General features: G+C 42.1%; 1 protein-coding gene across 2 annotated transcripts in view; it reads left to right on the top strand.

The window, feature by feature from the left end:
* Positions 1 to 15,401, top strand: part of EGLN3 (egl-9 family hypoxia inducible factor 3) — a 28,081-nt gene extending 12,680 nt beyond the window's left edge. For both annotated transcript variants that reach the window (XM_064365780.1, XM_012468746.2), the window contains exons 2-5: positions 8,900 to 9,019; positions 11,261 to 11,397; positions 13,413 to 13,486; positions 14,319 to 15,401. In XM_064365780.1, coding sequence (XP_064221850.1) covers positions 8,900 to 9,019; positions 11,261 to 11,397; positions 13,413 to 13,486; positions 14,319 to 14,350 — 363 coding nt within the window. In that variant the 3' untranslated portion in view covers positions 14,351 to 15,401. The remainder of the gene's footprint in view (positions 1 to 8,899; positions 9,020 to 11,260; positions 11,398 to 13,412; positions 13,487 to 14,318) is intronic.
* Positions 15,402 to 15,814: the final 413 nt, after the last annotated feature.

Raw genomic sequence — 15,814 nt, 5'->3', positions numbered from 1 at the left:
CTGTTTTCATATCAAAGGAAGTTGAATATTATGTTTCTCTATAGGTACACCTGTGATAACGTCTAGGTCCATAGGGTAACTTCTAGGGTTAATGACTTCTACCGAGGACTTGTGAGCGGTGTGACTCAGGGCACACACTGCTGCTCACCTTCCCAGTAACCAGGAAATTAAACAAGGTATGTGCAAAATGCCACCCGGCTACAAGAGTTCTCAGGAAACAGCAGCTGTTAATATTTGGGGAAAGGCATCAGAAAGGAAATGGTTAAATGCCTCCTGATGTCCTGATCCCTGGGCTGGACTGACTTGCTGATTTTATAATTGTGAGGAAGCCCTGTTGAAAACATTTCTCTGGTGACTGGGGTAGTGATGGGGGAGGGGGATGGTTCCCAGTGTCAGTTCCCAGCTCAGGCTGCCTGGCGGTGTGCTCGGGTGTGGGCTGGCTGCCACCCTCACGCAGCGCACGTAGCCCTGTCACTCAGCCATCACCCTGCTGGCTTAGAGCCAGTCCTCCACGGGAAGGGCGGCCTGCCCAAACTCAAACACCCTGTATGAATATGGCCGTGTTGCCGGGCCTGTTTACTGTGCCTAATTGCATGGGATCTGGCTGAATCCCCTCCAAGGAGAAGAATTAACCACAATGCAGAAAGGAATGACAATAGTCTCTTAAATTCCTGGCCTCTGAGCCTTTCAGTGGCTTCCTGGGGGAGGACGATTCACTCAGAAGGTCGTGCGAGAAGTGTGGGTCTCCTGGAGTAGAATCTCGATCCAACACAGTTCGACTTTAGAGGCCTTTGAACCCCCTGGGATTCTGTGCAGACGTCTGTGTGCGTGCATGTATCTTACATCCTTTTAATGTAGGAATCTCAAAGGGCTACTGTGTCGGGTAGAACTATCATCATCACTGACCCCGGAGATCGATGCTTCCAGAGTCTGGGTAGTTGATGGTCCTGAAGCTAGGACCAAGTTCATCTGAGGACAGGTTTTAAAGTGAAGATGGTAAATTCTCTGCTACTCAGGCACAGTGCTCTCGCCTGACCAGGAGGGTGTGGGCAGACCCACTTTTCATTAAAGCAACCGAGAGTTGGTTATTACTTCTAATTTTTTTATTTTCAGAAGTTCTCAAGTTTCTACAATATTAGAAAATTCAGGTGTAGGTGCATGATGACTATTGCTCTACCTTGGGAGGTGAGGTGATGTGTAGCAGTGTTCTGGGTAAGTAGGTTCTGCGAGAGGAATTATTTTTAGTGTGGATTTAGGGTGCAAAAGACGGAGGCAGAAGTAGTCTGCATTGTGGAAAGAGAAATAGTAAAAAACATTTTCATGAATAATTCTGGGTTTATTGAAAGGATTACCTACCTGACAGGTATTTGTCTGGTATTCTGAATCTTCCAAATGATCCAGTGCGATGCTGAAGCTTTGGGAAGACAAACATGGTGGCTGGATGTGTTTCCAGCTCGTGTTACATACAGCCCACCAAAAGTGTATTTTCTCTTTCCCCCTCATCTTGTTACATCAGTCTCTAACTAGAGGCACTAGAAGACAGGAAACAGAATTGCGAGTAGCTAGGCTTGCTCTTAACCAACAACACAGATAACCAGCGAGATGCCAAGATAACTGATGATGGCTTAGACAAAATTTCCTCCTGTTCTAAGAGCTTATGTTATCTACAACTGTTTTCTTCATGCTTGTCTAGGTGAAGTTTGAATGTATAAAAATTCTAAAGCACTTTTAATGCTTAGAAGTTAGCGCTGCTTCATCGTCACATCGAGACCTTTTTGTTCAATCTGTATAAAGGAGAAGACCAGCTGGCGGCATGTGTGAACTTTGTGTAACTGATGTTTTCTTAAAACTTGGAGAAAGCTTTGCATAGTTGCCATAGTCTTGTAAAGAGGCCCTGTGAACGTTGTTCCGTAGGAATTGAATTTGCTTGACAACAGTAGATCCCACAGAATTTCCTTGAAGATCACATATCCCTGAACAAGGGAGATGATAGAGGCTAAAGTGGTAATCCCAGTTTGCTTTTCGCATCCTCCAGATTTAAGTTGCAAATGATTTTTTGAGTTGTTTTCTCTCATTCCTTGTCAGAGCCAAGTGGAAAATAATGGAATTGGACATTTGGGCTTAATTTGTCTTTAGATTTTTTTTTATTTTTTAAATAAAACTTGTAAAGAGCACGTCTCAGGTTTTGTTCTCACTCCTTCCTTCGATAGCCTGCATATAGGAGTTTGCATGCCTAAAGGTTTTTTTGGTTTTTCTTTCTTTTTAAATAGGAGAATTTTGGTTTTTAGAGCTGCTGCTAGCACATGTAGTGCCTTTGTTGCGGTTACTAATCCCCTTTCCCCTCCCTCAGATGAATCACCAAATGGGGCCCCTACTTCAGCAGGGCGCCTTGATGCAGGCGGGACCTAACGTGGGTAATCATGAGGATGCCCCACTCACTGGCCCCAGTCAAGATGTGTGTTAAAATATGTGCTGACCATAAACCACTGGAAAAATAGCCCAGGAAGTGTAGCCTTCAGCTCCTCTATCCACAGTTGACTAAAAACATTGGCAAGTTTGTCACCTAGGCTGTTGTTACCCGAATATAAATGAGACCCATTTCTGGCCAGAAAACTTCAGTGTATCGCAGTCTACATTGTGATGAGTTGCTTGACTGTTTTTCCCAGCAGAAGAAGGTACATGGTCTCATGTATTTCTTCCCAACTCTTTTTTTTTTTCTGAGTAGCTTAATATTTGACCTTCTGAATTTTTTTAAAAATTTATTTTATGGCCGGGCGCGGTGGCTCACGCCCGTGATCCCAGCACCTTGGGAGGCCGAGGCGGGTGGATCATGAGGTCAAGAGATCGAGACCATCCTGGTCAACATGGTGAAACCCCGTCTCTACTAAAAATACAAAAAATTAGCTGAGCATGGTGGCGCGTGCCTGTAATCCCAGCTACTCAGGAGGCTGAGGCAGGAGAATTGCCTGAACCCAGGAGGCAGAGGTTGCGGTGAGCCGAGATCGCGCCATTGCACTCCAGCCTGGGTAACAAGAGCGAAACTCCGTCTCAAAAAAAAAAAAAAATTATTTTATTATTACTTTTTGAGACGGAGTCTCTCTCTGTCACCTAGGCTGGAGTGCAGTGGTGAGATCCTGGTCCACTGCAACCTCCACCTCCCAGGTTCAAGTGATTCTCCTGCCTCAGTCTCCTGAGTAGCTGGGATTACAGGTGTGCGCCACCACGCCTGGCTAATTTTTTGTTTTTAGTAGAGATGGGGGTTTCACCATGCTAATCAGGCTGGTCTCGAACTCCTGACCTTGTGATGCTCTGGCCTCGGCCTCCCAAAGTGCTGGGATTACAGGCGTGAGCCACTGTGCCTGGCCCCCAACTCTTTACACATCTAGTTGTCTGAGTCATTGTGCCTTATTGTGGAGAAGGGAAGGATCCTGGGTCTCTGTGGCTCTGCACTGGGTGGACATGGGGGAAGGACTTGATGGAGGGAGGTGTGAGGATGCACTTAGAATGCGGATGGCGTTAAGGATGAGGCATTGTTTTTGGACAGGATGTGTTTGAGTCTGGTGGAAAGAAATGGGGAAGGTGCCCATTCAGGAGCTGTCTCAAAGTAGCTTTACTTCTTGGAAGGCCTCACACAGTGATCTCAAAATATAGCCTGATATATGTGTGTGTGTGTATTTATTTATAGCCCTGATTAAAAAGTTGGGGTCAACAATATTTAGGAGAGTTTACATAAATATCTGACTGCCTGCTACTCTCATAAAATCTGAAGATTTGCTCTCATTGAAAATAACAGCAAGTCCCCCCAGTGTAGGTGGCATAACACACACATGACTCATGTATTCCTGATTGGCTTCAATCATTTGTTACTGGCAAACATCGAAAGCTATTTTAGTTTGCCAGTCCCGGATTCAAAACTACAAACACTTAAGTAAAATTGGATCTCTGAAGAAGAGACATTCTGCAGCTCCAGTCAGAAGACAAACATGCCACATCATCTTTAAAAATAGCTAACATTGGCCAGGTGTGGTGGCTCACACCTGTAATTTCAGCACTTTGGGAGGCCAAGGTGGGCAGATCACCTGAGGTCGGGTGTTCAAGACCAGCCTGACCAACATGGAGAAACCCCATCTCTACTCAAAACACAAAATTAGCCAGGCATGGTGGCGCATGACTGTAATCCCAGTTTCTCGGGAGGCTGAGGCAGGAGAATCACTTGAACCTGGGAAGCAGAGGTCGAGGTGAGCCGAGGTTGTGCCATTGCACTCCAGCCTGCACAACAAGAGCGAAACTCGGTCTCAAAAACACAAAAAGCTAACATTTATTAAGCATTTAGTGTGTGCCTGGCTGTGCACTAAGCATTTTGCATGGATTATCTCCTTCAGTCTTCATAAACCCATTTTACAGATGAACAAATCAGGGTGTAAATAAGTTAAATGAAGATTATCTCATACTTAGGTTGCATTTTATTCAAAGTACGCTTTGCTCGAGACCATGCTTAATTCAAAATGAATCCTTAAAAAAGTTGGCTGGTATTTCTCCTTAGCAGCAACAGGGGATCTAGCATTTGTGAGTAGATCAGAGTACTAGTTTAAAGCTCCTCCAACCAGATAGTTTTGAAATCATGCTCTTCTCGACAACTCTTAAACAATGGATTTTCATTTATTGCAAATTTTGCAAATAAAATGAGACGTAATTAATATTTGAATTTGCTGAGTCAAATTTTGCATAAAATACCACTTTATTATAACTTGTTCAAGACTGAGTCATACTAGCGAATCTGTCTCCAAAATCATGGGCAATGTAAAATACATTTGTATGAAAATACACTTGGTAACTATTAGTAGAGAAGTGGTAAGCCGAACCACAGGGTGGTTGTACCCACTTCTCACCTGTGAGTCTGAAAAAATGATCATCGTTGTTGAGGGGATGGTGGAGGTTGCTGATGCCAAGTTTTTGAAATCGTTTTTAAATGCAGTTCAAGTGATTCTCCTGTCTCAGCCTCCCGAGTAATTGGAACTACAGGTGCACGCCCCCACACCTGGCTAATTTTTGTATTGTTAGTAGGGATGGGGTTTCACCATGTTGGCCAGGATGGTCTCCATCTCTTAACCGTGTGATCCACTTGCTTCAGCCTCCCAAAGTGCTGGGACTACAAGTGTGAGCCACTGTGCCCGGCTTACATTTCTTATCTGAACATGGCTGCATATGTGTCTAGAACACATATTCTGGTGTAGCACCAGCCTGGGACCGCCTAATTCACCTCTCCACTAATTTCCTATTGCTATAGAGCAAAGGAAAGGCCTCTGGGAATGGGATGGTGTGGGGTGGCGTGGGTACACTATATAATGTCAGTGGAGGGAATGGTGAACCTGTAAGTGAACATGTGGATTTATCTGCATATCCAAGAATAGACCTATAGGACTATACTGTGTGTGCTGCTGTAGATGACACTAATGTGTTGTTAAACTTCTGTAAATTTCAAATATTAATCCAGTCAGGAAGTTCAAATAAATAAAAAGCCTGTACTAAAGAAGACATCCTCTTGATATGTGTCAGTTTATTGCTTGGCATGTTTGTTATAATGATCATTAAGTTACTGTGGCCTGTTCTTTTAAAAATAAAGCTTTGAAGGTTTCTCCTCTGTTAAACACTCTAAATCCCTTTCCCGGCTTGATGAGGTTTAGATAGCAACTCAGTTGGACTGATCTGCTTCCGGAGTTTGTGACTGCCCCGTGCACAAATTGGCACAGAGGTGAATGGCTAGTTATTGAAGTCAGGCTTGCTTCTCGTGCATCCTTAGCCTCATGGTTTTAGACCCTGTCAAAGAAGAGCAAACAGTTGGGAATGTGCCCAAGCAAAGACCCACTCATCCAGAAAACACACTGATAAAATGGCCAAATGTGGCCTCAACTGGCCTACTGCTCGAAAATGATTTCCTTCCATTGTTTCCAACTTGATGCATGTGGTTTCTGGAACCAGGAGAGAGGGTGAATATTCACTCTGGCCAGAACAATTATCTCTGTTCCTCCCCTTTAAGCAGTCAGACACTTTGCTGACATGTGGGGGTTTTGTCCTAATAGGAAGTCCTCTGGAATTGGCTCTTTGTCCCTGTGTGTTTTATAGATGCAGCTCTTAGTAGAGGATGTACTTTTGTGAGCTTGTATCCATCTTTTTTTTTCAATATTTTAATCTGAGCTGAATTCTGAGGCAGAGAAACCTCCTTAATGACCTGAAGAACTGGGTTGCTTTTTCAAGGGTTGCTGCTTAGATTCAAGTCTTAGATCTTCTTGGACTTTGGACAGCTGTGTAACCCAATCCCCTCTTTATAGGAAATAGCCTGGGATCACAGTTGCAGAGTGAACTGTGGTGGGCATCAAGACCACTGACTGACCTTTTCCTTAGAGAAGAGCTGTTTAAGCATATAAGATTATAGCATTGACGGCGTGCTTTTTCTTTTCAGACACACGCAGTAGGGGGAGCCTGAGATAGTAGGGAATCCAGCCTGTAATTGTTTGTGCTTAAGCGACTTTCATTATTGGCTCAGTGGTGGCTCTTAGAATCCTAATAGCTGCTTCCAGGGGTGGGTAATTCTTCAGTCATTATAGGTGACTTGACTTAGCTCTTTTTCTCTTGCTAGACCCATCAGTTCTGTTTGCTACCAATCACCCTTCCTTCAAGCCATGCTTTGCTTAGTGGTACCATCATTTGCTAAATCTTTTTGACCGACGTTGCCTCACAGTTTCACCTTCTAACAGCCTAACTTGAGCTCTAAGGATGACATCACATTGACCTTTTGATGTTCAAAGGCAGGATATGGGGATTGTTTGCTACATGAGGATATGAAGTTTGAGAGGGATGGTGATTTAAGCTTTAAAATCATTGTAAAGTCAAGTTACCATTCAGCCTTATTATTGATCTGGTATGCAAGTTGTGTGATGCCTAGTTTCATGTTTTCATGCTACTATTGGAGTGACTCAGCAGCCACATTGAAGTTGATTCATTGAACCACTAGCCCTTTAGTTTGGGGCTCTACTCAAATGGTCATTTTACCAATGAAGCAACACTGCCACTTATCCGGAAATACATGGCCTGGATCCTTACATGTATGTTTGAAGATAGGTCTTTTTAAATGACAGAAATAGCTGTTGATCTAGATAAAATGTGAACTTACTCTTTAGAGAAAAAGCCATTCACTATTTCATTGATTTATGTTTTTAGTTTTTTAATTTTTTTATTTTTTGAGACGGAGTTTCGCTCTTGTTGCCCAGGCTGGAGTGCAATGGTGCGATCTTGGCTCACCGCAACCTCCACCTCCTGGGTTCAAGCAATTCTCCTGCCTCAGCCTCCCAAGTATCTGAAATTACAGGCATGCCCCACCACGCCTGGCTAATTTTGTATTTTGAGTAGAGATGGGGTTTCTCCATGTTGGTCAGGCTGGTTTCGAACTTCTGACCAACCTCCCAAAGTGCTGGGATTACAGGTGTGAGCCACCGCACCCAGCTTCATTGATTTATTTATCACATTTTATTTTTATTTATTTGTTTGTTTATTTATTTAGAGATGGAGTCTCGCTGTCGCCAGGCTGGAGTGCAGTGGTACCATCTCAGCTTACTGCAACCTCCGCCTCCCGGGTTCAAGCAATTCTCCTGCCTCAGCCTCCCAGGTAGCTGGGACTATAGCCGTGCACCACCATGCCCAGCTAATTTTTGTATTTTTAGTAGAGACCATGTTGACCAGTATGGTCTCAATCTCTTGACCTTGTGATCCACCTGCCTTAGCCTCCCAAAGTGCTGGGATTACAGGCGTGAACCACCGCGCCAGGCCATTATTTATCACATTTTAAATGGACACCTTCTATATGTTAGGCACTGTCCTAGGTGCTAAGAATACATCAGTGAGTAGAACAGGAAAAATAACCCTTGTCCTCATCTTATGTTGCTGATTCTAATATTTTCTTGCACATACTGCATCCCTATAAAAATGTTTGTAAAACCTGGCAGTATCCTGTGAAGAGAAGAACTGACCTTCTATACTTTGCCTTCCCCCCACCTCCCCACTCTGTTATAATTCTTCCGTGGAACAATTAGAGGTGTATTTTCTCTAATTGTAATTTTCAGTAGGATTTTTGGTGTGGTTTTCTACTCTATTCTTCTACCTGGTTGATACAGGTAGCACTTAGACGAAGAAACAGAACTTGAGATTATCACCTGATTTGAGAATTATCAGGAAGAAGACATGAATTAAGAAACACATATTAAGATACATGCATAGCTTTTTCCCTGAAAGGAATCTCTCTGTGTTTTCTATGCTAACAAGTTAAGGTGTGGCTTCCTATTGACTTTTCTCCCTTCCTTCTATCCTAAGCATTTTATTGAGTAAGCCTGACCTTTTCCTCCTTTGGTGATTGGTTTTGTCACTTTGTATCTGCAAGTATCTTTAGCCAATGTTCTGAAACAGTGTAAGTGATATGCAGGAGCACTTGCTAAACAGTCATAATCCCTAAACTCCACACCTAGTGACTCTGATTGTGTGGGTCTAGCATCAGAACCTAGAAACTGCTTTTCCAAAAAGCAGTATTGAAGAAAGGCAGGGCATACAAATAGGTTATGCAAATAGGACATGTAGATAGGTTACTTTAAGAAAAACTGTCTAAAATGTTCTAGAACTATGGGAATATTGTTGAACCACTTTCCACTGGGCAGAGCCATAGGTGTGACCTGGCCATTAGTCTTATACACAGAAGAGTCCCAATTTATGTACCATATATGTAATTAAGAAGCCAGAAGCCACCTATAAATGTCACATAGCACCCAAGGAGACTGTGTTACTTGTCTGCTCACCAGTGGGAGGAGGGGATGTTTCAGCTTTGTTAACCAGCTTGCTTGGGATTTCTCCATAGGCCATGGTGGCTTGCTATCCGGGAAACGGAACAGGTTATGTTCGCCATGTGGACAACCCCAACGGCGATGGTCGCTGTATCACCTGCATCTACTATCTGAACAAGAATTGGGATGCCAAGGTACTTTTGAATAATGGGAGCAGAATGTGGGGTTAGAAACTATAGGAAAAGGAATTCAGATAAGTTAGAGGAGAGTTTGTATTGAGTTCATAGTTGCCCTGTCTCCCACTGATGAATAATTTCTATTTCCATTTCAAGACCTCCTGCAACAATGGAATTAGTACTCAAGCTGTTAAGATGAAAACAATGAAGTTAATTTGGAGGGGGATAGGTAGGGTGATTATTAACCCTACCTCTGGGAAGGGTAGTTGATGAAGGGAAGGTCATTTGATGTTAGGATTAAGGATGAATTTTTTCAGTTTAATTCAGGGTTGCTCTGACTCTCATCAGTGGAGAATTGGATATACACTTTTTCCTCCCAGCAGCAGCATTGAGAAAGTTCCACAAAAATAGAACTGTAGGATGTAAAACCATCCCCAAGAGAGATTTCCCACACAGTCCTCTCCCTCAGGGTGATGTGTCTCACTGATGGCTGCTTGCCATGGGTTACTATGGTTTGTGAATGCCAAAGGCTTTTGTGGCTTATTTTTGTATTATAGAACTTATAGATAGATGGAGATATGAAGCCTGCTTCCACGCTTACAGACATTCGTCTGGACTCTGCATGCTTTCCAAAAGTTAAGAATGATTTAGGAGTCTGGGAAGTCAGAGAACTTTTCAAGCTTTTTTGGCTTTTGAACCTTCTCTATCTCCATTTCCCATTCATTAGGCAAATACTGGCTGTCATAAAGCAATAATATTTTATCCAGAGTCAGAAAAATGAAACCTGGGAAAGCACTGAATCAGTAAAAAGGCCTTTCTCTTCTCCCTGTTTGGTAACATGACTGGAATACATCCATTAGGCCTCCTTTAAAATCTTGAGAGGTGCTGATAGAGACTAGAGAATAAAGTTATCAGATTGGTAATAATAAATTGGAAGGTCTGGAATCATTCAACAAATATTTGAGTTCCTGGTAGTGTCGGGCATTGTATTATGAAGAAACATTGATGTGTGAGGCTTGAATTCTACTCTAATATGGTTATTCTATTAGGTTGAATAGGTTGACATGTAAAAAAAAAAAAGTAATTCAAGAAAGAGAGTGATATATGTCATAAAAGGTGCAGATTAGGTGATCTGAGAGTTCAGAAAAAAGAGCATGTAACTTCCAACTAATGAGGTCAGATAGACGCTAAGGGAGTTCAGAAGAGCTGTAAATTCTAATTGAAGGGGAAGTTATGTGTGATGACTTTCTTAGAAAGTTATTAATGGTTAGATGGAACCATGTGAAATTGCTGTGTTTTCTGTTTGTTTGTTTGTTTTGTTTTGAGACGGAGTCTTGCTCTGCTGACCAGGCCAGAGTGCAGTGGTGCGATCTTGGCTCAATGCAACCTCTGCCTCCTGGATTCAAGCAATTCTCTGCTTTATCCTTCCAAGTAGCTGGGATCATAGGCACCCACCACCACGCCTGGCTTATTTTTGTATTTTTAGTACAGATGGGGTTTCACCATCTTGGCCAGGCTGGTCTTGAACTCCTGACCTCGTGATCCACCCGCCTCAGCCTCCCAAAGTGCTGGGATTCTAGCTGTGAGTCACCACGCCCAGCCTGTTTGTTTTTTTTTAAGTCAGAAACACTCAAATATTGGCAAATCTGTATGATTCAATCTAATAGTACTCTATTTTATAGCCATGGGCTTTATGACTGTGGGAGTGGGAATGCTTTTTTTGGTTTAAGGTGAATAAGGAGATATCTCTAGCCAAGTCTGAAATAAAATTTGGTACAAGGTGGCTGGGCATACCGGATCTGCCCACCTTGGCCTCCCAAAGTGCTGGGATCATGCCTGTAATCCCAGGACTTTGGGAGGCCGAGGTGGGCAGATCACCTGAGGTCAGGAGTTCGAGACCAACCTGACCAACATGGAGAAACTCCATCTCTACTAAAAATACAAAATTAGCTGGGTATGGTGGCACATGCCTGTAATCCCAGCTACTCGGGAGGCTGAGGCAGGAGAATTGCTTAAACTCAGGAGGCAGAGGTTGCAGTGAGCCAAGATTGTGCCATTGCACTCCAGCCTTGGCAACAAGAGCAAAACTCGATCTCAAAAAAAAATTGATACAAAGTATGAGGTTGAAGTAAGAATCTGGGGTACCATGCATTTGGAGTGGTGGTTCTCAGATGGCATATTTCTAAATGGGGCTGAAATATGGTTGTTGATAAACTACATGAGAGATAGGAAATAATCTACCTTCTTTGTGGCTTTCAGCTACATGGCGGGATCCTGCGGATATTTCCAGAGGGGAAATCATTCATAGCAGATGTGGAGCCCATTTTTGACAGACTCCTGTTCTTCTGGTCAGATCGCAGGAATCCACACGAAGTGCAGCCTTCTTACGCGACCAGGTAAGAGCTGGGGCCATGATTCCCATTCTGGAGCTTGTTGTACAAACCCTAGTTCCAGAGAACTCTCTGAACTTGTGTTATGTGCTTGCGGGTGACTGACCATGCCCCACAGCTGATAGCAAACTTGTTTGGCGTCTACAAAAATTAAAGGGGAATCTTTGGATTCTTTAGTATACAAAAGCTAACCTCACTTTGAAAGTACTGTTAACAAATTGTTTTCCATTAGGTGAGCATATTGGATTCCAGCTTCTCAAGAGTATTTTTCTCTTCCCTCCTTTCCCCCCTTCCCTTACCTCTCTTTCCCTTTAAAAAAAACCCTAATGTTGAACTATGCCTATAGAATCTTGGCTGCCCATATCAGGAATACTGTCTGGTTACTTTGGATGAGTTTATGAGCTGCTAGTTGCAAGCAGAGAAAGAACCTTGAGAAAAGAAAGAGTAATTGGTTTTGACTTTTCCTTTTTGTCTTTTTTTTGGTTTGAAATTGGCTTGGGCTTGCTGCATCCATAGTCCAACAGTTGGATGTTTTATTAATCTTTTCTTTATCATGTGCACATGAAGATTCTCAGAATAACTGAACAACTTAGTATTGTTTAGAACCAATCTAGAAAATCTTGATTCCCAATTCTGCCTCTCATTTATGTTTGTCTGTGTTAAAGCAATAAACCAGGCAGCACTGGGGGGCTATGAAGATCAGCTTGTACTGAGACTAGCATTCAGGGCAGGAGGAGAGAGTTTTGGTAGGATGATGATTCAATCTTAAGCCTAATTAAATTAAGATCACGTGTCCTCCTGCCAAAATCACACAGCTTAACCCTAAACAGGGTTATATATTAACTGCCAAACTGGAATGTCTTCCAGATGAGCAGGAAACAAATTCTACCACTGAAGTCATCTTTTGTGTTTCATGGGGTTCAATAACTAGACCCCATTGTTTGTGGCAGAAGTCTTTGGTTATTCCCCAATCTCATGATGACTGACTTTACAGGGAAAACATTAGCAAATGTTGATGAGAAACCCTTGAAAAAAACTAAGTGCTATAGAAATTTCGGTAGCTAACAATCATTTGAAAAACGAAACTTCAAAAAAAACCCAAGCATGAAATGGCTCCCATTACAGTCTACCCAATGAATGGGATAAAGCAAATTAGTGAGGATGCAGGAGAAAGTTCTGGGGCATTATTATTATTCAGTTGCAACTTTGCCTCAATGTCCAAAACTAAAGAAAGCAAGCCAGGAGTTTTAAACATACTGTGATTTACATAAGTTATTTTTCAAAGCTTCACTCAAATGTCATCTCTTCTCTGTGTTCTCGCCACCCACTTGGGTCTCCTAGTCTTTACCAGAATGACTTCCTTCTAGTTCTTTCTGTAGAGGTCATGTTTACCTGTTGCATTATTGCAAAATCACCTGTCTCCCTTATTTTAAGCCTGAGATCCTTGTGGAAGAGGAAGAGCTGTTCATAGGATCATTTGAATTCCTAATGCTCAAGATAATTCCTGGCACATACCTGGAATTCCTTATGCGTTTTATTACGTTGAAATAGAATTAAAACCAGAGAAGTTAATTTTAAATTAAAATCAAGGTAGACTTCTAATAATAGGGAAAACTTTAAAACTTTCAATGTGAGATTTATAGGACATTTGTGTGGGTTTTTTCTTGTTTTTTGTTTTTGAGATGGAGTCTTGCTCTCTCACCTAGGCTGGAGTGCAGTGGTGCGATCTTGGCTTACCGCAACCTCCGCCTCCTGGGTTCAAGCAGTTCTCCTGCCTCAGCCTCCTGAGTGGCTGGGATTACAGGTGTACTCCACTACACCCGGCTAATTTTTTTTGTATTTTGAGTTGAGACAGGGTTTCGCCATATTGGCCAGGCTGGACTCAAACTCCTGAGCTCGTGATCCACCCATTTTGGCCTCCCAAAGTGCTGGGATTACAGGTGTGAGCCACCGTGCCTGGCCATTTGTGTTTTTAGTAGTAGCATTAAACCTCTTTCCTTATATCTGCTTATCTTTCACAGATATGCTATGACTGTCTGGTACTTTGATGCTGAAGAAAGGGCAGAAGCCAAAAAGAAGTTCAGGAATTTAACTAGTATGTGTTTGATAATTTTCTGTGACTTTTGATCAAGTTAATCCTTGACTTTTATTCAATGTTACATATTTTTAAATACACTCTGTTCAGTCTGTTATAGCTTAGCTTTATATGTAATGATATCTTGATGGGTTTTATCCTGAAACCTTGGCCTTAGGCTTCGTAGAAAAATCAGAAGCAATGCAAGGGGTTTCCCCTGAGAATGCTCAATGAATGTATGATGGTTTATGATAGATGGGAAATAGTTAACTTTTTCATATTAATGTTAACCAGTCAAATGTAATATTAAATTCTGCCCATGATTCTGGCATATTGCAAAGGACATATAATGGAACCCAGTTACAATGGCAAATTTATCATATTGGGTGAGACTGTGACTGATTCTCAGTATAAAAGCAAGGCTCATGTAATATAAACTGAATATGACATAGCACTATTCCTATCCCTTCCAACCAGTATTGTAAGGCAGCATTTTCTAAAATATGTTACATTAAAACACAAATCCTGCCAAGTTTGTAAATTCCTGGTCCCAGAAATGTGGGAAATGTTGCATCCTGTATCCCTCTCTTAAAGAGTCACAGTGGTCACTAGCATGTTCAGTTACGGCTCTAAGAGATCCTGCAGTAAGGAAACACGTATGATATTGCCTAGCCCATAGCCCATTTGGACTGTATACCTCTCAAACACCACAGAAAACCCCTTTCGCAAAGCTCTATCAGGAGGCTTATATAAGATGGGAAGTGTTTACTGGAGGCTTTTTGGTGACATTTGTGACATAAAACTCATCAGAGCTGACTCCATACCTCTATTCTCCTTTCTGTCCCCGACCCAGGGAAATCTGAATCTGCCCTCACTGAAGACTGACTGTGCGCTGAAATCTGCTGGCCTTGTTCATTTTGGTAATGGTTCCTGAATTCTCTTTAAGAGTTGAGATCCAAAGATGGCCTCTTCAGTGACAACAATTTCCCTGCTACTTCTTGCATTCTTCACCTCCCTGTCTTGTGTGTGGTACTTCATGTTTTCTTGCCAAGACTGTTGATCTTCAGATGCTCTCTTGGCCAGATGAACTCATTTGTTAACTCCAGAAATTTCCTGCAGACATCCTACTCGGCCAGTGGTTTACCTGATAGATTTGGTAATACTGACTATCAAGAAAAGAGCCTAGGAGCACAGCGAGGGAGTGAACCTCACTTGCACTTTATGTACACTTGCTGATTTGAAAGGAGGAGATTTGAAAAGAAAAAAATGGTGGTGGTAGATGCCACAGAGAGGCATCATGGAAGCCTTAACAGCAGGAAACAGAGGAATTTGTGTCATCTGAACAGTTTCCAGATGTTCTTAATGCAGGGCTGTTGGGGTTTCTGGAGAATTATCACAACTTAATGACATTAATACCTCTAGAAAGGGCTGCTGTTATAGTGAACAATTTATAAGTGTCCCATGGGGCAGACACTCGTTTTTTCCCAGTCCTGCAACCTGGATTTTCTGCCTCAGCCCCATTTTGCTCAAAATAGTGACTTTCTGAATAAGGACGGCAACACCATTTTTTCTCCATTTTCAGTTCTTACCTGGGAACCTAATTCCCCAGAAGCTAGGAAAACTAGACATTAGTTGTTTTGGTTGCTTTAGTTGGAATGGAATTTGAACTTAAAGGAAAAGTATCTCCTTGGTAGTTTTGTGTTAACCTCTGATAACTGTGGAAAGAGCTAGGTCTACTGATAGACAATAAACGTGTGCATCTTGAACAATTTGAGAAGGGAGGTGGAATTGGAAATGTGGGTGTTCCTTTTTTTTTTTTTTCAGTTTCCCTTTTTAATGAGCTCACCCTTCTTTGACACAATAAAAAACAGGGTGCTGTATTTTACAAAAGGAAATGGAAATAAAAAAATCTCAAAACTGTTTGAGTTCTTCCACATTGTCAGTCTCTAGCAGCCTTTCTTCAGCCCATGTGGCTCTGCAGATTCACTGTGGTTGGCAGTATGGCCAGAATCATGGAATGTGCTGGAACTGTGGAAGCTTCTACTCCTGCAGTAAGCAGAGATCGCATTGCCTCAGTAACACTGTACTGAGCACGTATTTTACAAAAGTTAGTTTTCCTAGTCTTCAATACTACTTCCATGTTTTAAAAATCTCTTTGAAAATCCCGTGAACATTAAAGAGCCAGAAATATTTTCCTTCGTTATGTATGGAGATGTATATATAGTGTTCCAGGATAGAAGTTTACTTTTTTCTCTTCTGGTTTTGGAGAATTTCCAGATAAGACTTGTCACCATTCATTCTCATGACTGCTCTATTTCATTGTAAGGTAATACTTATCACCTTCTAAAT

This window comes from Aotus nancymaae, unplaced genomic scaffold, assembly GCF_030222135.1.
Source record: "Aotus nancymaae isolate 86718 unplaced genomic scaffold, 86718_ANA_hifiasm-v0.15.2.pri h1tg000062l, whole genome shotgun sequence".
Taxonomy (NCBI): Eukaryota; Metazoa; Chordata; class Mammalia; order Primates; family Aotidae; genus Aotus; species Aotus nancymaae.
The sequence above is the reverse complement of the archived record's forward strand: the minus strand, read 5'-3'. Positions and strand labels throughout refer to the sequence as shown.